The 23,327-nt window shown below is 32.4% G+C and overlaps 1 protein-coding gene across 4 annotated transcripts in view; it reads left to right on the top strand.

The window, feature by feature from the left end:
- Nucleotides 1-23,327, top strand: part of LOC143916896 (uncharacterized) — a 66,941-nt gene that overhangs the window by 21,317 nt on the left and 22,297 nt on the right. For 3 of the 4 annotated variants that reach the window (XM_077438165.1, XM_077438164.1, XM_077438163.1), the window contains exon 3: nucleotides 9,578-9,773. In XM_077438165.1, coding sequence (XP_077294291.1) covers nucleotides 9,578-9,773 — 196 coding nt within the window. Of the gene's footprint in view, nucleotides 1-9,577; nucleotides 9,774-21,846; nucleotides 21,997-23,327 lie in introns of those variants that run through there. The other variant, XM_077438166.1, reaches the window with a different exon arrangement.

Genomic DNA, 23,327 nt, shown 5'->3' with positions numbered 1-23,327 from the left:
ATGTACATCATATTTTCAATGAAAAATTTGTACCAAATATATTTTAAGTATTAATAGTATTCTATTGTATGAAATTTTTATTCTAATATCTTATATTGAATTCAATAAATTTCAAAAATATTTCTATTGCGGTGTTTTACGGTCTCAAAAAAGTAAAGAACAATTTTATGTTTTATAAATAAATTTAAAATCTCCTGGTCGAAATACAAACAATCTTGTCTGAAGCAGATAATTGTCATATTATTCTGCCTTATTTTTATTGAAAATTGAGAACAGATCCTAACCATTTCTTCATTGTGCTAATCAACGAAATGACATCGTCTGTGTCTACCAAAATCTGGGTTGTTTTACTTACTAGTATTGCGGAAAAAATCCTCCTTTTCAACCTTTCCTTCAACATTTTGAATAGATATCATACACATGTATGTACCTACATATGTAAATACATATGTATATTGTCCAAGAAACTAAAGTAAGATATGTCATTATAAAAGCTTTATTAAATGTATCAAAAATATAAATTACACTATCCATTTTTTATCATCAACATGATGATTGTAGTTTATGGTATAATTCAATACCTAACATAATTTGTACTGGAAGCTCACCAGTCCTTTGATCTTCTCGACTTAATAATCAATTTTCAATTATGAAACAGCAAATACATATGTACACGAATAATACAATTGTTTCAATGACTATTTTTTATAGTATGATATTTTGAGTTAACACGGCGTCAAATTAGCAAACGGCTCGAATCGAATTCTGGAGTCGGATCCCATGAGAAAAAATCCCACAGAACAAATAATACCATTGACACGAACTCTGAAAGGATTATGCGTTTGTATAAATAAACAAACTCGTGTGCAAATACGATTTGCGTACATTGACAATTATTTCTTCTCAGACGAAAACTATCGCGCTATTTTTAACATAATAAGCAGATGTCTTCCACGAACTGGTTTCCAAAACCAGATCGAGTCTACATAAATGAATCGATAGATTTCGATCTCACGTCTTAATTGCATCTCTCGACAAACGTAGTAAACAAAACCTCAGCTTCTCTTATCACGCAGACGAACTTGGAAGATCGCCGTACATCAACATATTTTGACAAGCTCAGTTTCAGAGATAGCCGTCATCTTATCTCGCATATATAATGTGTATACGCTGGTACTGAGATACGATGCACGCTTTCGGGGATGATTATTGATTTACGAGTGGTCCTCGTGCGATAAGGGTTGAGCCGGGAGTCCCAGAGGTCTCCTCGATAACGGGCAGACCGACAGACGAAACGTCGCCTACGCTCAGCCCGTTACTTTTAATTTATTTATGTATTTATTTTCGTCCGTAATAATAATTCTCCCGTTTCGAGAGATAACAATAACCGTTTTCAGACTCGCTGTCATCGGAGTGGAGATAACCGCAAATTCGTAACATAACCTTTAGCTGTGCGCCGAACTGATTAGGACTCTATTGTTTTTCGTGAACATTTATTTTACTCATGTGGCTGGGGGTTCGTGATCCGTACGGGGTCCTTATCAGCTTTCACATGGGTATCCATTTTTGAAAAAATTTGAGAGAAATTATGCATTCGATTGATCACGTGAATGAAAGGCATCAAACTACATATGTACATTGCTTTCGTTCGTTCGATGGAAAAACCAATGTTCTTGTGAATATGTTTGGAGTATAAAATTCAAATGTGAACAAATAACACATAAAGACCTCGACATGAAGATACAGTCGTCATAAGTGTTGGGTGCGGTATCGAGTTTCTTTTTTTAATTATTCGTATATAAATTGTTTGGTTTTTTGACTGATTTTTGTGATCGTGAGAAAGTCTGACCTCAAGATTTTGACTTATTTGCTATCTGTATCGATTCTTGACGTTTTATTTTTAAATATTATTTTTTTGAAGATTATTATGAAGAAGAGATTCGAGTTAGATCTCGATTGTAAAGAATCATACGCTGTTTCCAGTCAGACTTGAATGTTTGTGACTCCAAGTCGATCATTTCCCATCATAGTTTGGTAATTTATTTAATGTAATTGTTGAAACGATACCACACAAAATTGGCTACCTACCTTTTATTTGTCACTGCTGTCTAATTTATAATAATTTCAAATTTATTCGTATCGATTTGGGACAACCTGTTATAGCATATATGTACATACATATGTAGTAAAAATGATATAAAAAATTAAGATTTATTTTATGTTCAATTTATATCTGGTGTTAATAAAAGTGTATGTGAAATAATCGTGAAGATTAAAGGAACAAAGTTTTTTTATGATTTTTATGTATGGTAAAAATGTTGTTTAAAATTTTAATGAATATTTGTTAGTTTTATATGAATGTCAAGTCTCAGTTTTTTGATATTTTCAAGCAAATAGCATTTATCTGTTACATATATTTAGTTATATTTAATATTTCAATATACATATTGCTTAAATTATTTCATATTCACCGAAATTTTATGTAACCGTATTTATTTAGTATTTCTGTATTGAGAAAGAATTTCTCAATTCTAAAAAGTATAAAAAGGTAGTTCCATAAAAAAAAGGACATTTCGATGATAAACGAAACCAGCGAGTAAGCTGTTTTTTTGTAAAACCTTTTCATTGATTTTAAAACAAAGATTTTGAATTTGAATTTGTTTTAATCATTCAAGTTAATTATAACCATTTATTAATAAAAGTATAATACATAGTTGGCAGGATATTATTTTTATAATTGTGAGTAAAATTTATAAAAATAAATAATAAAAATAAATTTTTTCGATATTCCATGCTTGGATGCAATTTTAAAGCAATAAAATAAATTTTCTACATTTTTTTCTATATATACATACATATTTTCTATATATTCTACATATGTATGGCAGAAAAGCAAAACAATTTAAATTTCATTCTAAATTGCATATTCTAAAATGCATATGCATATGTATATTATTCGTGCGGTTTGCACGATTTCACTTCTATTTGAGTGGTGTGGTGACCTCCTGTGTGTTATCAAGCAAGCTGTTATCAGTGTTGGCCGCACCACTCCAACTGTTTGATACAGTTTTTGGTCATTTTCAAACACAAATTCAACAACTTTTCAATATTTCACATTCAGACGTACACATGAACATATATTTTTACGAATTTTGAAATACGATTCTTATGTTAAAAAAAAAATGACGTTTGACCACACCTTATTCGCATCAAACTTTGACATTTCGAACTTGTACGTCAACGTTGAAAGGAAAAAATCGTACACGCACAAAATGTCACTAATAAAAATATTCAAAATAGGTCGGATGTTACAAACGGCAAAAAAATAGCTTCCCTATCAATTTTGACCACTGACATGTGCGAATCGAGGTGGATGTGGGCAAATATTGCATAATAATAGATACATATGTATGCATGTATAATGTGTAAGTGGTATGATGATTCAATTTTAGTTGATAATAATTTTATTAATTTCTTTATATGTTTATTGACTAATCCAAAATTCACTTTACGTTTTATGATCTCGAAAATCTATTAATACATATAGAGTGATGTTTTGCTTTACGGAACCAACTGCAAAAAATTAGACACTAATTTTTATTAAGTTATGTTTTTATATATGAATAAACATACATATCTATATTTTTAATATTAAAGCAAAATTATGAAATACTATAATATACATATGTACATATGTAGCGAATAATACTATTCTGTCGTTATATTGCAACAATATGTTTTATAATTTTATAAATTTAAAGTTTAATGAAATTGCAAATATCAAAAAATTATTCACGTGGATTGGTTTCACTACATAAAACCGCTTTCAATATTAAAACAATGGAAAAAATTCGAATTATTATATTTAAGCCGAATAAGAAGCTTTATGATGCGAGACGATCTCTTATATTTGCTGTATCTATATTTCTAATAAAATTTACTTCGATTTTCATTTATATATGTACATATACATACTACATATATCATCACTAGAGTACGGATAGCCAAGGTGCCGCTCATTGTTAAATTGTTGTAAATGTTTTGTAAAAAAGCTTCGGCAAACCTTTAACAATGCATTTACAACATTTGAACAGCTTTAATCATTACCATCATCATTTGAGCCGTTATAATTGAAAGTGGGACAAGTCCACTTTTCTGCATTTTGAGAAATATTTCGCAAAAAATTAAATATAATGTTTTGCGTTTAACAATATTTAAAAACATACTGTGGCCTGTAATACGTTTATTCTGCTTCTCCGAGATTCTGGACTTATCGAATTAAAAGAAGTGATAGCAATTTGTTAATTAAATTAAACAGAAATAGTGTTTTTGTAACTGAAACTTGAACTTCCGCCACTTTCAAATATAACGGCTCATTTACATCCATTCGCCATCCTCTATTGGACGAAGGCTTCTCCAACACGCTTCTATTCGTTTGTTTTGGGCGACTCTCATCCATCTCATACCAAACATTTATCTGATTTCATCCAACCATCTTCTCTGTGGTCTTCCTTACACCCTTCCTTCCTTACACATTCTCTCGGGAACCATTCGAGCACTTATTTCGTCAATTTACCGTCGGTTTTTCTACCTATGTGACCCACCCATTGTCATCCCAATCTCTTAACTCTCACCTAAACATATAGCATATAAATGTATGTATCAGTGGCGTGCGGTGAAAATCTCCCTATTTTTATCGCGCAGCCTTACTTACGTGTGTGCAAGCGGGATACAAAAGGACTCGGTATGACGTCACCTAGTCCCCTTGTAACCTACTCGCGCACAAGTAAGTAAGGTTGCGCGACAAAAACAGGTAGAATTATACGATACGCCACTGGTATTTATTTATTTAAATTTTGCCATAGTGACATCACAGAGTAGTTCCAAGTCATCACCATGGCTAAATAAAAAAAGAAGAAATATCAAATTCAAATTTTTGCACGATCACAAAACTTCATCTATTGTTACTGCTTACATATGTATAGATATAAATAAAATCAATGTATACAATAAGATGAAAAAATAAATAAAAAAACAAAATTAGCATAAATATGTATATATTAACTTAAACAATTTATATGTACATATAATACTTATGTTTAATTTTTCTTTACATCGTAATGAATTTAGAATAGTTATTGCGTCTAAGTTTTAAGGTATTGAAATGATTGGTCAGAAAAAATATAGATAAAAATAAAATATTTATTTTTGTAAAAATCTTATTATAAGTTTTTTTTTACAACTGTTATATATAACATGCAACGAAAGCGTTTGATAAATATTTTAAAATTATATAAATTCATCTAAATATTATACATACATCTATTTTCGAAATTTAATATTGCAGTTACAAAACAAGGAAAGTTCAAACGTTTTAACCTTCAACACATTGGCCAATTATATCCGACAATTTTAAGTGTTTATCGGGAAATGTGTAAATTTTTTGCAACTATTCCACTTGAAACTTGAATTATGGACTCACGTGTTGGTAGTGTCAGTGTTAAATCTTTCAGCAGCAAGTGTCAATAGTCTTCTGAAAGCTGGAGTCGAATTTTAACAAGGGTCACGCTGCAACGTTTCTCGAGAAATTCCCACTGGGTTCGATTTGACACCCAACAGATACACGTTGGTAATAAATCAAACTCGACGAGGGTGGGTTTTTTTTCTCCATATAACATACATAAATATTGCGATTGTGAACCTCGTGTTTGGACACATTTTCTTTCCATTTTTTTCATCCAATGACCTCTGATTGTTTACGAAGCTAAACACTCTTTGTGGTCAAAAGCCACAAGTGCTCGGCTCGATGTCCATTATTAGCTGTAATACAAAGTCGACTTAAAGTAAACATTGAAATGTTATGCACATGTTTCGTGTCCTCACAATAAGTCCCGTGGGATACTCGTGATTTTGTCGTAAGATTATTTTTTTAAATGCACGGTTCGATTCACTCGGATTGACTTTTGGGAAAAAGCTTGTAAAAAAACATACCTCTTTATACATATCTCCGTGCACTTGTCGCATTGGTTATAGGTAATATATTTGAAGAATGGCCCGTGTCTAAACGTTTTGTTTATCTCATTTTACGGTCTGTTAAGACTTTAAAGCTCGCTACCGAAAATTGTGAAGTATTGCGGTTCATTTACAAAGATATAGTGCGCGTGGCGAATTTGGTGTAACCATTATTTTAAAATTATATTTCGATTCTAGAATGTTCCAATTAGGACTCACGAGTTTTTTTTTCATAATTTTGTAAGATGATTGCCGCAACACAGATCAAAATTTTTATTAAGAAATCAACACTTTATTTATTGTATATATACAAAATATAACAGGTGAATTTTTAATGCATATTATTAGAAAAGCGAATGTTTTGCAGAAAGCGTATATTTTTCCACACAACGAACTATGCAAATAGTGAAATAAATTGAAATTTACACTGATTTCTTTAATTTTTTATTTAAATATATCTTTATATGTACATATATACAGGGCCGTAGCGTGTGTAGGTCGCCAAAATGCGGTTGGGTACAATGCTTGATTTTATTTTAGAAGAAATGTTATTTTTAATTTTCGCATGATTAATATTCTCGGAAAAATGTCGATACACAGACCCTATGCCGCCAAGAATCAGATATTTTCCTTTCAATTGAATTAATTATTTTCAATTGAAATTTTTTGTTGTTTGAATTCAATGGGAAAACGGTATTTTTATTATTTTATTTATTGCACGTATTCAAAAATTGTTAAAAATAAAGATAATTTTAATTTTAATAAAAAGGGGGGGGGGGCTAGTGGCATATTTACCCCAGCCTAAGCTACCCTATATACGGCTCTGTGTATATATTATGTAATTGGTTTAAGAGATTATTTATTTATTTATTCCAACGAATTAATTAATTTATTTATAAATGAATAGTTTTAGGCGATCGATGGGTGCTTTCCAAATAACAATGCATTAATTTTCAAAGCAAGAGAGCGAAAAATCAGGGTTTTTCTAAAAAATTGACAACAGTGAACCATTTTTTGTGCGAAAAGCATCCATTGAACGCCGATCTTTGTTAATGAAGTTATCCCAAAAAACCCTCGACCCTCACATATAGTCTGAAAGATCTTTTTATCGGAGATGAGGCGGTTGTAGATCTCCGAAATGTTGGAAAATTCAGTGCGTACAAACATATTTGAAATTATTTATTGAATATTGAAATGATGGAATTTTCAATATTGTCTATTAGATTTTTATCCTTCATGATAATTTTTTTATAGCATTATATCTAGTCCTTTTTTATGTTCATTGTCAATCAATTAACCCGCAGAATGTTTAAGTACACATTTTTAAGTTCAAATTCCCAAAACATTACGTAAATATAGCATCAAGCCACAGAGCTTTCAGATTAAAATATATATTTTATTTTATAACTGTGTTTGTATAATAAAACCAACCGTTTCCGAAAATTGTCTACCGAATCTTATCGAATCCAAATTTGTTACCAGTTTTCCAAGTGAGTAATATTTATGTGGAAATTAAGCGGTTTGAAAAACGTGGGAAATTTGCGTGTAATGAGCAATTAGATAGGTGAGTTTCTACTACATCGGTAGACATGATAAGGCCTCCTAAGTTCTCTGAATGAATGGACGCGATAGTGTTATCATACGTTGTAAAAGTGTGGTGCGCGTGCACCGTGTACATATGTATGTACATATATCTCCCGCTGCACAGTTTTCTTATCGCACGTGCTCGCTTTTCTAGGTTATCCAATGACCACGTGCTTTTCTATGACTATCGTTTTGTTATTTTCATAACAACCAGCTATGCTATGCAGCTTGAGTTTCGGTTTAATTATATTGTGAAGCATGTATGCTCGATATACTGCGAAGAGATGGAAAAGGAAATCTGTACGTACATACATAGATAAGAGGTACATAGGTGTAATAGTATGTACATGAGACTAGAATATTTGTATGGAAGATGGACGAAGATGTTCAAAAGGTATTTTTGGGTAGAAGTGTTCTTAATAATTGACGAAGCTGAATGCACAATAATGCGATGCAGGACATCAGGACATGTCAGGAAGCGATGATCTGTCATTGATTTCTAATGTTCTCTCGGTGACAGTTCGTCACTTCCGGAGGCCGTCTCTGCATCGAAAGTGACTTGGACGAATGTTGTAAGATTAAATTTTTTTCGCGTTTGTGATGTGTGAAATAATACCGTTTACCATGCATACATTATTTTCGATCTTTCAACTGTCGATCTTTCGACTGTTGATCTTTCAAATTTTGATCTTTGCTTTTCAATCTTTTGACTTTCGTTCAAGTCACTTTCGATGCAGTGACCCAGACTCATAACCAAGCCTCTACTATTCATTTATTTTACTAAAAGAGTTTCGAATACACAGAACAAAAATATACACACTTATCTATTTATTTAAATTTTTTAATTAGACCATAGTGACTTGACAGGTTGCTCCAAAGCACCCTTATGGCCGGAAACATATACGAAATTCAGTAGAAAATATTACAAAAAAATTACTTATATTTTCATTTGCACTTCTTACTGATTTTTTTTAGGGAAATTCAATAAAATTCAATTCAATTGAGTGATTTTTAAAATTCTTTAACGCTCTAGTTAAATTATTTCAATCATAACTTTTTGGGATATTTCTAGTAGTAGGTACCTTCTTTTTATTTACTCTTTTAAGAGGAGACTGACAAAGCTTTCCCCTCCCTTATGTGAGCCACTAATTACTAGAATTTAATTAGTGGCTCACATAAGGGACTCACATTAGTGGCTCACATAAGTCTCCGTGACGAGCCAGAATGTTAAATTACAGAAAACGCAAATATCGGAAGCCAAAGATCGAAAATCGAAAGATCTTAAGTCGAAAGATCAAAAAAAAGGGTGCATGGTAAACGGTACATGCACCCTTTTAATTTAACACACTGTAATTTAACATTCTGGCTCGTCACGTAGACCCCTTTTTTAATTTCATTCAACTGCAATATTTCCCAGTTGTGAAAATTTTGATATTAAAAAAAAACACCAACCATCTCATATGCAAAAGAAAACATCATTGAAATGATATCTGAAGTTTATTTGGATAAGAGCTTTCGCATTTCCATTGAAGACTGTCAGTCAGAATGAGTTATCATACAAGTATTCCAAACTTTTTAAATTAAAAAAAATATTTAAAATACACACTGGACAGTAAATGACATCACCGAACATTACATTACAATAAAATATGTAAAACTAGAATCGTATCAATCCCAACTTTCCTAGTCATCACTCTCACCTTCGAATACGACTACGGTTAGCCGATATAATAATTTTATTGTCAAAATGCATACATACATATATACATATACATTGTTGTAAACTCGTCGATTACGTATCGTACTTACTATACTACGATCGGTAGTAGTTTCGTGATAGTAACGTCACAAACAGGGCAATATCAGCTTTGGCGCACTATCAACCACGTAACTCGCCTAATCGTAGTCAGCCGCGTGTGTAATCGAATCGGGTCACAGACACTGGCAATAATGCAATGTATGTATTTTTCCGTTGTTTCAGAGGAGGACTATGTCTACGAGAGGTCTGTCGAGGGCGGGAGCGAAGTCCTGGCCGGGGGCGACGGGGGCTCTCCTGGGGGCGCGGGGCGACCCTGGTCTGAGTCTCCGACAACGCCCAATCTCACACAGTTGTATCCACCCACTATGGACTATCATGCCCAGGCAATTCACCTGCATTCACACCCGGATTTACCCAGGTGAGATATCATTACTAAGTCCGTAGACCAATTGGCAGACATGTATCTAATGATTTATCTCTGTATACATAGATAATGCAACAAAATGCAATCAATCGGATAGTCATCGAACTTAGAACCTATGTATATTGAGTTAACCAGCTCAAGGCCAGAACTGTTTTTTTCGTATAATAATTATTTAAATATTTAATTTAATAATATGCGTCAAGTCAAAAATGATTTGTTATTTATTGGCGTCGAGAGCATTGCATGAAGAAAATTTATTTGTAAAGGCATCTACGCACCAAATTGAGAATGTAATGAAAAAGGTTTTTAAGATCGCAAAAAAATGGTTATTGGATTATTAGTCACATTGCAATGGTCACAAAGACAATTTTTGCTATGAAAACCGCGAATGCAGAAAAAAAATGTTCACTCGAGTTTTCGTGAGTATGATAGTTATCGTTAGTATGATGGACGTTATAGAGATTTTAGTGACTTTTGGGGGAGCGCTTTGTGACCAATGATTACCGGACCAAATAAAATGATATGTATGTATATACTAACATACAGGCACTTCAAAGCTTTTTTGGATGAAATTGAATCTAAATATGAATATTTGCTGTTACATGCTGAAATATGATGGTTTATACGGAGCAACGTTCTTAATCGATTTGCAGAGTGCTGTGATGACATACAAATACTTTTTAACGACATCGACAAAAATGATCTCGAACTTAATGATAAACAATGTTTTTTACAAGCTTTTTATTAACTTCTTAAGACTTTTGTCCTTGAAAGACATCATTAACTACTGGATATAATAATTACAACAAACGAATCTAAGGAAATAACTACACAGTTTTGAAAATGTACGATTAATGGAAGAGTTTTTGTCCCTTAATAAAATTTATCTTATTAGACTGTTTGACACGAAAAATCGTTCAGAGACGAAATATGACTTTTCTTATAGATCTATGCACAGTGAACATGAATCTGGTAATAACAAATTTTGATTGGCTCGAGGTTCGGAGATATACGATCTTCGTGTTGTTCGGTCGATGTCTCAAAATTTGTCAATTTCCTGTTCAAAATGAATATTGGAATCTATAGTCGGGTATTTTATCTTTAATTTGTAGTACTTTTCAGCTTTCAAATCTCTCTAAGTAGTCGTCCAGTTCAAATCAAAAGTCAAAAGTACGTATTTTCACTTGAGATTTTTTTCCCACTGTTAATACTATTTTATATTGAGTATTTTCTATTGAAACATGTTTATTGGGATATTTTTCTGGACACATTATTTTTTATTTTCGTTTAAAAGGGTTAATTGGAAGTGTGCTGAATTTTAAATCGGTAAAATTGTGAGTTAAAAGCTCGTACTAGTATTTATTCGTATGTACACGAATCTGAATTGAATTAATAAGGATAATATATTAAATTGTCTTTATATGAGAATTAAATAAAATTCCACTTAGAAAAATCATATTTCGACTACTCTTGTGGATTAATAACAAAAATTCTATTGATAAACTGGCTTACCTCGATAAAATAAACGAAATAAATAGGGCCAACCCTTACTTAACCTAACCTATACTAACCCTTATATAATACCAACACTAACAATCTAATCTTAAATGAATAAAATCAACCCTAAAAATGTAACTGGTTATGATTTCACTGAAAATATATTTTCACTTGAAATATAATTTCACTGTGCATATACAAATTAGAGCAGTGACTAGGGTAGTTTACGCCCACGGACAAACATGCTACTAGCACCCCCCCCTCCCCCTCCTCCCCGCTTATTATCTTTTTTTTCAAAACTTTTAAATACGTCCATTAAGTAAAATTTCAAAATTACCGTTTTCCAGCTAAAAATAAATAAATTAAATTAAAATTAAAATTGTTTAAAATACCATATTCTTGGCGGCATACTGTCTGTGTACGCACTATTTTTCCGAGAATATGAAACATGCTAAAATTTCAAAGAACATTTCACGCAAAATAAAATCTAGCATATTATTCTGCATGAATACATAGTATGAAATATAACTAATCGCGTTTTGCCCCCCCTCCCTCAATCTTGCACCCAGGGTCATCTGCCCCCTCCCCATATTTGCCCCCGGGTGCAAATTACTCTAGCTACTACGGCTTTGTATATATTCGTATATTTAGTAAAATGCTTAAATATTTAAAAATTTGATCGAAATCAAATGTTTAGAAATAACTGTAGTTTAAAATGATATACAATATTTTGCCATATGAGAATTTTACAATGTATTGTTGTATGTGGATAGAAAAAAGAATTGTTGCAAAAAAACCCATCTGGAGCATCTAAAAACCGAACCCACCAACTTGCGGTTAAATTTTTTTTAGATAAGACAATTTATCATTACATAACTCACTGAATAACAATAAATGAAGTACTCACATAAAATATGAACTAAGCTAAATCGGGAAAAACCCAACTGCGTCAACAACGTTTTAACTTATTTTTCTTATTTGTATTTTACACATACATACATAGTATTACATACATATTGATTATTAACAGAAGTTTTCATAAAAATAATTGTCCTTTTTCATCTGTCAATGCGTATAAATAGCTCAAATGCATTCAAATTGCACTTACATACAACAAAGCCACTGCGTATTTTTTCATTTGAAATTTTAATATATGTAAGTTACCCAAGTGACATATTTCAGTAATAAACAGATGCGCACAAAGACATCGTTTTTCATGTTACCTATACAACAATTCGTAGCGGTAAATGCACTAATGTGCAACGACATTAGTGCACCGCTGCGTAATTGCATACCGACGACTGCATATTCACGTCTCGTATACTTTGTCGTTTCATCTCTTAAGAATTTTCACGTTTTAAATTCATTATATCACAAATCGATCGACATTCATTTGAATTCGAAAAATGTTTTACTCCGCATCTTCTAATGTTATGACTGTGTAAAGATTCTTTGATTTGATTGTTTGTTCACATAGAAAAAAATACGAACTAAGCGAAAAGTTACAGTAAATGAAATAAGCCCATTGACTTATTTTATAACGGTCATTGTACGTATGCCCAGGAGAATGTACGAATTCACGGTGGCCGTCAAATAATACGGATCGGATATAAACATTAAACCTTGAGACGAACACGTACGCTCCAATTTCAATAGCACATCACGTGGATTTGTATGATGTATTATGTTAATTGGAATTGTGAAAACATTCAAATAAATACAATGTACTAATACGTGTAATACGGGCATTTTTCCTAGTGCATTATTATAATGCCTAGTTAAATATAATATATAGGTAGTATGCATGTGTGTTTTTTTTTCTATTCAAAATGAGTAAAGAAATCGTTCCACTTATTACCTATACGGGACCATGTAATTTCCATGCTAATTTTTATATTATTTATATGAAATTATCTGTGGGTAGGTTCTAAAAGGGCCAGTGTCAATATATGCATGCAAATTGCATACATATATACTATGCATGTATCTCATTTCGAATGATTAAAGTACTAGTTTTATATTCAAACATTTTTAAATGTGTACATTTTTGCCAGAAAATGATCAAATGGATACAAGAAATAGGATATTTATATCAATTTATATTATGTTAACAGGAGTCATAAATAATATAATATATATGTATATAAACATACATATATACATAGATGGAAGAAAAACCATTAATAACCGTCGTTGATGTCACTTCAACAGCTAATGACTGTTAGAAATTGATGGATCGGGTCAACGATCTTCGACTGCTCACCGAAAACTTCGTACATACTCTGTTTACATTATTACTAGTGTACGGGGAAAAAATGTTAGTTACACCGGCTTGTATATATGTACATATATTCATACATCATGTTTGCGTAGAAAATGGTTTTGAAGCGTAATCGCTAAATCAACATCGGTAACTTACCTACTGGTCATGAAAAGTTGACAGCTCATAAACTTACTAACCAGGTTCCGTTTTCACGTTGTGTAAATTAAGCATTTTTTAATGAATATATACGATAAACGTATCGAATATACATTGAAGCAATTTTTTTTAATACGTAATGATTTTTTGTACTCAATCCCGAGATGAATGCAAAGTGTACAGGAGATGAATTCGACGCCGTACATTATGAAATATTGTGTTTCATTCAGTAGGTGGTATTCATTATAAGATCGTGGGCGCGTAGATAGCAAAAAAGGTATTGCATTTCAAGCGTCTCGTGTCCGTTTTTTTTCTTATTCATATTTTCATAATTATATTCATATTGACGTGGTCAGCAAACTGAAACACTGCCTCGATCAATGAATGCATTGATTGTTGTAGAAATTCGTTCAGATTCGGAATTAACGGTCACTTTTAGTTTTGAATGTAAGTAAAACTTTTATTTTATTTAAGTCTTGATATTTACGTATGCGTCTTGCGTAGTCAGAGAAACTATATTATTTTTTTTATACTTACAATTCCTACGAAAAAATCCCTGGATATACAAAGATGGCTCTATTTGTATAGGATGGCCCAGAGTGTAGTGTAGACAGTTACATAAAAAATATATCATATCCTTCGGAAAATATTTGCCGACGTGGCGTTCAACGTATTTTATTTGCAAACATTGAAAAATATTCCCAAATTTGTATCTTGAGTGTTTACGTATATGTACATATGTTATTATGCTACGAAGTGTTCATAAACATTTATATAATATTGTGCTTAATGTTTTAATATTTCATATAAATATAATACTACCTAATATTGTACTTTTGCGTTTGTCATGTTTAGGAAAAATCTTAAGAGCGAAAAAGAGTAACGAAATGTAACGAAAACGGAAACGGAACGTGTGCGTGTGCCTCTTGGCAGTGTTTTGTCAGAACAAACATTTGAGCATCGAAGTTGACAGTATAATAGGCCGTTCTCAATTTTTGAGTCCTTTTTTTATTGAAAAAATATAAATATAAATGTACTTGAATACCTTTTGTTGCTATAAAAAACCCAATAAATTAATTTTGATTTTTTACCAGTTTACTTTTTATAAAAGAAGGAATGATAAAAAAATATTCATTTGGAATAGTACATACTTACATACCTGCTATTGTTTAAAATCAAATCTAAATATATACATAGAATTGGAGCAACTATAATATGTCTAATTGTATAATTCCAAAATGTTTTACCAGTTGTAATATATTTATCTGGCGCTTTAGATAATTCACATTCGAATACAAATTAACTAGTAGATATATATTTCTATAGATGAAAATACAGTGTCAGTGGTGTTCGCCAGTTATTATGTGTGTACATATTATATTAGCTTTAACAAATGAGTTCAGACAGATCAGTTTTTTTAAAGAACGTTTTAGGATTCAACGATGCGTTAATATTACTTACTAAAAGTTATAGTCTATAACGAATTATGGAAAAGATTTTCATATTACGATAGCCCTAAGAATGTGTTCAAACAAAAATTTTGTTTTCCGACTCAAATTACCAATCAAGTGACGTTTTTGCAATAAACAGTATATACATACATACTATTAATAAAATTACATCAAAATCAGGTCGCATAAAAAGCATAGGTTCTGTGAATCAGTTTCAAAAAGTGGACAACGTAAAACGAAATATACATAGTTATATTTTCTGACTCCGACCAGTCAGATTGTAAAGTCAATGTGTCATACGAAATAACTACGTGGGATGGATGAAACATATTTTAATTGGTTAAAATATATTACAACTATTAATACACTTTGACTACATATATAATATATGAACCTACATATAAAATACAATCAATATCCAACATCGGTATTCATTATGTTAAAATATGTAATAACACGTAATTGAAGTAATCTAGGACAATTTTGAATATATTAAAAATAGATTTTAAATAAGCACAGCATATATGTAAGTACATATACTCATATTTCATAAATTTTAATAAAGTATCCCATATTGATACTTTTCCTATGATTATTATGATTAGAGGTAGGATAGTCACAGTTCTATCCATTGTTCGGCAAACCTTTAACAATGCATTTACAACCTTTGAACAATACACGGCCCCCTCAGGCTCCGGTGACTAATTATAATATACCAAAGTATTTTGAAGGGGAACCCGGGGCATGATGGATACCCTAAGGGAAAATGGAAAAAAAATGGTGTTGGAATAAAAAATATAATAAATTTAATATGGATATCTCTTCTTTATTTATTCATCTATAATATAAAGTAAAAACATGATTATATTTTAAGCAATTTAAACAAAAAAAAAACAAGAATGGCAAAAAGTACGTTTTGCCCAGGACCGAGACACAACGGGATCACCACTGAAGCACAATGGGCTACATATAAAATTATAAAATAAGACAAAAAATAGTTCAAAAAGAATATTAAACTTAGTTTTTGGTAATAAGAAAAATATTTGCTGGTGAGTGATGATGGAATTTTGAGTTTGGCGTCATATTTGTAAGTCCTGGTTGTAGGGATGTAACGCTTTTCCTGTGTTTTAGTGATTGCGAGTCAATTCCAAGCTTAGTGTTCTGTTTGATGGTTCTTGTTGTGGAAATCTGCCCCTTGCCCTGTCATTTAAAGTTGTTTGGAAAGTTTGTTGAGAAAAATTATTTTCTTCTTCTGGATTCCCTTATAGAAAAAATGATTATTTAAAAATGAGGCACAACGGGCCCCCGGCCCATCGTACCCCACCCATTATACCCCCAGACAGCATGTTGTTATAAATGGCAAAAATATTTCCAAATATTTGATATTAATACATTATTAGTAAATAATCACAATAATAATGAGTAAGAAACTTTCCTCCGGTAGCTAAAAATGTCCTTTAGTATTAGTTTTATACATAATCTCTCTTAACAAAACGTCCAAAATAAGAACAAGCACGCCAAAAATGAGGAAATGGAATTTTTTTTGGTTAAGTTTCCGCCTGGAACAAAACAGCCTGACTCGACTTACAAGTCGCAATTGGCATTGAATGACGCTGTCTCGAGAGTTCTGGAATGATCGGGAGAGGACAGGGAGAGGCAGAGTTCATATTCATTAATTCAGAGGAACGATAAAGATTATTATAAAATGTCGTATATGTCTGTATGTATGTATGTATGTTCGTGCAATATCGTATATTGTAGTTTCATACATATTTGCTTAATTTTCGTTGAGAATTATTGCTCGAAAGTTTAGCAAACGTTCCATTGTTCAGAGGAAGTGTAGCCAACAGTTTAAATATTGTTAAATACCTCGTTATATATGGGATGTTTGCTCGAATATCCTTTCGGTTTGTTTCCTAATGGTGGAGCAAACAAGCAATCAAAATGTTTTTGACGTTTCCTATCCCGAACTCGGGCGAGCGCGATCGACGCGGTGACTAACCTTTCGCCAGGTAAATAATGGCGCCAAAATTAATTTTACAAATTGCCACGATTTTACATCGGGTCCAAAGTCCTGTCCTACGGTACAAGTTGAAGCCTGCTTTTTCGTAAACAAAGTTGTTTTGATCCAAAGGCGTTATCTACCATCCATCGATGAAAGGTTTTTTTCGCAATCGAAGTGCATTACATTGGTGTTTACAAGGTATTACTATTGTGGAATCACTTGTTTGTATACAAAATATTGCGAATTCGATATGTTACGGTGTTATACAATTTGACCGATCCCCCATTATCCAATGGTTTTTATCACATTTTTTATCGCTGAACTTGAAAAGTGGTTATCAAAATTGTGCTTAACACATTCGTCGGGAAATTTAATTGTGATTTTCACGTACGAAATTTGTCAACATGTTGCGAGACGGTTCATACTTTGTACATAAACAAATGCGAGACATTTACAAAAGGACTTTGTGTACATATGTACATTTAGAGTAAACATTAGCTATACATACATAAAGTTGACCTTTATCCCCCACCCGTTTCACAATTATAGAAAATTTATTGTATACTCATATTTAATATACAATACATTTTATATACTATGTACATACCTACATATTTTGTTTTCGCGTTTGAAATTCTTTTAGAAATTTGGAAATACCCTTCTGTATAAATATGTAGTAAACAAGTGCTTGCTAGTTTATAAACAATTTTACGATTTTTTTTAAATGCATACTAACTTTATCAAAAAAAAAAAAACAACAGTCACATTCCAAACGCTAAAATTATATATGTAGTTTCATTCTGCATTATTCACTGTAGTGTAAACACATTTTGAATACAGTCTGAGCAAATATAAACTCGAATGATTTTCCTGGAACAAAGCGGGACAATTAAATCACACAATGCATATTTTTTTTTATTCGCAAGCATGTGTGCATTTAGTTTTTTTTTCATATATGTATGTACATATGTACGCACTAGTTGAATATGCGCACATTGTTCGGCCATAAGCACGTAGCAGTTGTGCAATTTTGTTCAACTCAATATTGACATTTTTAAAGGGTACTGGTTTATTGTATTTCGCGTATAAAAATCCATTTATTGACACTTGCAGACGGACACAAGTGACTAATAAGGAGGTGTGTGCTCTCATTGTAAGAACTGCTAGCGACAACGGATATCCTCGAAGACACGTTTCGTCATCGTCGGCACGTGTTATCCACGTGCGCTTCTTCCTTTCTTGAAAGGAATTCGGTGTATTTCGTTCTTGTCTGATGATCCTGCGGGTCAACTGACCCTGAGGTATAAGGGCGTGACGATACGTGTTTTACTTTTTTTTTGTTTTTACTATGATGATTCAAATATTGAATATTCATCTGCTGGTATGTTGAAATCTTTTCATTAAAAAATCAATGTACAATTAGCGTCAAGTAAGTGATTGTTTTGTTATCTCGATTTATGTATCTAAGATTAAACGTGTAAATGTAAATACAATGCATCTTCAATTTTGTTGACCCACGACAATGAATTATTCAATTTAATATTGACTTTATCTCTTAATACTTGTTCAGCTTTCTATTTGGAAGTTCCACTATCTTCAATGGAAAACTTTTATATGATAATAAATTTCATGACGCTGTTTTACGTTATTAAAAAAATGAAAAATTTTTTTTCATTTTGTCCATACATGCAATAACATTACATTTTTTAGTTTTCGATCAATGTGTTTTACCAGTGATGATGCATGGATGTGAAACTTGGACATTGACCGCCAATTACTACACAAAGTCGTAGTATGGAACGTTGTATGCTTGTCATAACGAGGAAATACAGGACACGGAATACGTGAGTAAGATGTATGACAAGGATAGTGGATATAGTGGTTAGAGTGAAGAGATTGAAATGGCAATGGGGGAGGGGGCCACGTGGCTAGAAGAATGGATGAAAGGTGGACAAAAGAAGTGCTATAATGGTACCCGAGAGAATGCTAAAGGGTAAAAGGAAGATCGCGGGGAAGATAGGTAGGCGAAATTAGGAAAATGTGTGGGATGGATGAGTGTTACGCAAAATAGAGACGAGTGGAAGCGTGTTGGAGAGGCCTTTATCCAGCAGTGGATGGTGAATGACTAGTTGATGATGATCCTATACATACATAGGTACATATTAATTTAAGAACGTGTAAGTGCCTACCAATATTTGGATAGTTAAAATTCAGATTCAGAATTTGTCTAATTTTATGAAAGTTTTTGAGATGGATTTCAACATATTTGGTATGAGGTGGAATAATGACTCGTGAATATTCCCCACAATAGTGGCTTTGTTTTTTATACATTGGTTCTCTTTGTGCGGGATCGTCGTATGATCAATATTGCCTGCTCATGTGGGCAATCCTTTTAACTACATATATATGTAAATACATAGATTAGTAGTCTTCGGCTGTCGATGGATGCTTTTCAAATAACAATAAGCCACTCCATTAGTGTTCAAAGCAAGAGAGCAAATAAACATTGTCTTTCTATTAAAATAAAAATAGTAAAAAGCATCCATCGAACGCCGATCTTTGCTCATTAGTTCTAGCGTTCGGACGATACTTTTCGCACAAAAAATGGTTCACTATTGTCAATTACTATTGTCAACCATGCTTTTTTGCTCTCATGCTTTGTTAACTAATGGAGAAGTACATATATTGTTATTCAAAGAGCACCAAGTCAACGCTAAAGTCTACTCATTCGTTTTCCTGCGCCACATTTCAAATGCAATTATATTTCTTCTTTCTATAGATGATTCAAAATTCAACACCAAATTCGAGATTTAAATAAAGAAATATTAATTACTATGTTTTGAAACGGACGAACCTATGTAATAATGTATACATATGTTACAGTACATAGAAGTGTATTTTCAGTTGTAATATATTGCAACTGGCGTTTTGGGTCATTCATATTCGAATACAATTTATCTAGTAAATCATATCTCTACAAGTTTAAATACACTTTCAACAATTTGATTTTTAAATGCTTTTTATTATTACAAAATTATTTTCACAATATATCTTATACATATATATTTTAACAGCTACTGTACTACTTAGAAGTAGTACAGTAGCTACTGCAGCTACTGTAGCTACTGTACTACTTCTATTTTAATTTTTTTTGTTAGTAATTATAGGTAGGTATCGATGTAGTATGAAGTATTATATTATTTTAATGTTAATGTACAGCATAATAGGAAAATACCTTAAAAACTTATTTACAATTAATTTCAACAATGTCCGGCAGTTGTAATATAACAGTTGAGTTTTGACAGGTCTGGTGTTTTTACGAATGATTTGGAATTCAATAATGCGTTAGTATTTGTTAGATATTACGAATAAAGGTAATGAGTACCGTATTACAAGAACTCTAAGAATGTGTTCAAAACAAAAATATGACACGAAAACCTAACCTCTCCATCTAACCTGATACCAACTTATAGTTGAACTGTATTTTCAGTTGTAGAATATTTTGACCAGTTGGAATGTAATTCGCCATATAAATCAACTTACGTGGGTTAGACGGAATATATTACAACTAGTCAAAATATATTACAAATAAAAATACACTACAACTATAATGGTAGTTGATTCCAGGCTAGATGGAATATAATCCAACTAGTCAAAATATATTACAACTGGAAGATACACTTCAACTGTAACATATAAATTACTAGCGGTTTTACCCGGCTTAGCTCGGTATTTGTAATATAAACCGCTTAAACATGACTAATCTAATAGTAAACATTTTATTAAATTTATTTGAATAGTTTTATTTTATATAAATTTATTTGAATAGTCTTTTGTTTTTTTTTTATTAAATTGACTTTCACGAACAAACAAACAAATACTATCTCTTTCGAAATGATATGTATACCAGAATCCGGCGCCTGCGCCCCCGGAGCTTTCGCCCCCTAGAGCTCCGCTCTCTAAGGCTTCGCCTCCCGCGGGGTCTGCGCCCTTGGCGCCTTTGCCTCCGGGAACGTAAATTCTTTGAATCGAAAAAAATCGAATCGGCGCCTATGAATCGAATATGTCGTCTACGAACGAACCAACGAATGTTACATACAAAGTCTCTTTCCAAATTATATATTATGTAGATACAGAATTATATGTAAGAAATGATTTCACTTCAAGCTGGCTAGTTTTTATTGTATAAAAAAAGGTGAGGATTAAAAAAGTACCTGCTAATCCCCACTTACAAGTAAGTGGTAATACTTCTTACTACAACTACATTTGTCTGCAACAGACCCTCCAGTATCTAGAACTTGGGACAGTTCTGCATAACCCATCTGTCAACCCATTGCAGGTCAATATTATATTAAGAGATTAAAAGGATGATAAAGAAAAAAATGGTCCAGGAACAATGGGAGATTTATGACACAACACGGGTCGTAACGGAACCATATATTTATTCGTGAAAGCATGCGCACATCTGGTGTGCTTTTAAAAAGCATGCTTTTCAACGGCAAATGTGTAATTGAAATACACATTTCATTTAGTTCGTTCTGCTTGTCGATCTTTGACACGCATCGAGCGTCTCCTCTTTGATTGGTCGAATTTTTTACACGGCACGGTGGAGGGGCGTGGTCTGACCGCTGATTGGCCGAACGGATCGGTGGTGGGGGTGCATCCCAGCACTGCTTGACACGCGCCAAATCCTTCAGTCAGTGTTCGGTCGTCTGTCTGGTGAGGTCTCGTTGCATGGACTCGAGTGTGCACGTGATATCTGTGTCGTATTTTTGAACTTTCGCACATCCGATTCAACGCCATGTATCTTCCTGACGACTTTCCACTGTATCGTCCAGATGACAGGTATTTCATGAGCTTTCGTATTTTATCATGTTTTATTTCGTTCGACTGTTCTTTGATCGTGATCGATGTATTTGCCTAGAATATGTAGTCGGTATGTTCATCTAAACTTTTGTCGATTTTAACGTGTTGGTTTGCTTCTATTGAAAATATATCCTTGACAGGTTTTGTCTGTTGAAATTTATACGTATTGTAAATTTTAAAATGTTCATCCCGAACAAAAAAAAAAAAAATAGTACCGAGACGGTTTAAGTTTATGGCTTCCGAGAAGTGGTTGTCCCTTCTGTCGGTGTTTGGCAACATTTTCTTTTTACCATCTATTATATCTACCTGCCATTTACAGTTTGGGACGAAGACGCTTTTTTAACTGTACATGCGCTGAATATTAAATCGGCACTCTAATATATAAAAAAGGTCATGTTTTACAGGTACCTACTATCTGAATGTATCAAAGTGGCTAAAAGCAAAGTCCTAAACGTGTTCGTCGTCCGCTTTCTGACGATTCGTTGATGTATATTTTAAACTAATGCGATTTTAATATCGTGTCGATGAACTTGACCACATAAAACGTCAACCCTATTGTCTACAATTCGATATAAAATGCGTTGTACAAGAATTGAAATGTTTTCGTTTAGTAAATATTTACAATCTTGGTATGTTTAAAACGTTTATCATACGTTTTATTATATTTGCCTAGACTACATTTATTCAACTTTCGTTTCTAATAAATAAATATAAACCAACAATCGTTTCAAATAAATAGCTCTTCAAATGAAACAACTTGGAAAATAAATAAACTAACGTATCTTAAATGATTGAACATCACGAAAGTGTTGTTTAAATTCACCTATACCTTTGGGCGATTGCATCAAAATTATACTTAACGACTCACTAATTGTCTTTTCTTTGTAAATATGTACTAATACTATTCGTACACGTGCTTCATCTTAAGAACATTGCATACATGCATTATTGGTATTCTGTTTGTTGGTTGTTTTTTTTTTTTTGGCTTCTGTATTTTCAATTTTATTTTTAGTTTAATTGTTTTATGGCCCAGTTGGTGCAGGATGCAACCGTTAATTATTGTCTTACAACAATCGAACGTGCATGAATTACCTGAATTGTTATCGGTGAAACGGACCCGCATTGTAAAGTGGCTTATCGGTTCAAGCCAACGCACATACTTACCGGTTGAGCTGAAGGGTAAATGACAACTGCACAACACATGAAAAAAGCTTCTTAAATTAAACGGATGCGTGAACATTTCAAAATTAAATCATGAAAATGCTCACAGAGCTCTGACAGATTATATATATAAGTCTATAAACTAACCT

This window comes from Arctopsyche grandis, chromosome 9, assembly GCF_051622035.1.
Source record: "Arctopsyche grandis isolate Sample6627 chromosome 9, ASM5162203v2, whole genome shotgun sequence".
Lineage (NCBI taxonomy): Eukaryota > Metazoa > Arthropoda > Insecta > Trichoptera > Hydropsychidae > Arctopsyche > Arctopsyche grandis.
The sequence above is the reverse complement of the archived record's forward strand: the minus strand, read 5'-3'. Positions and strand labels throughout refer to the sequence as shown.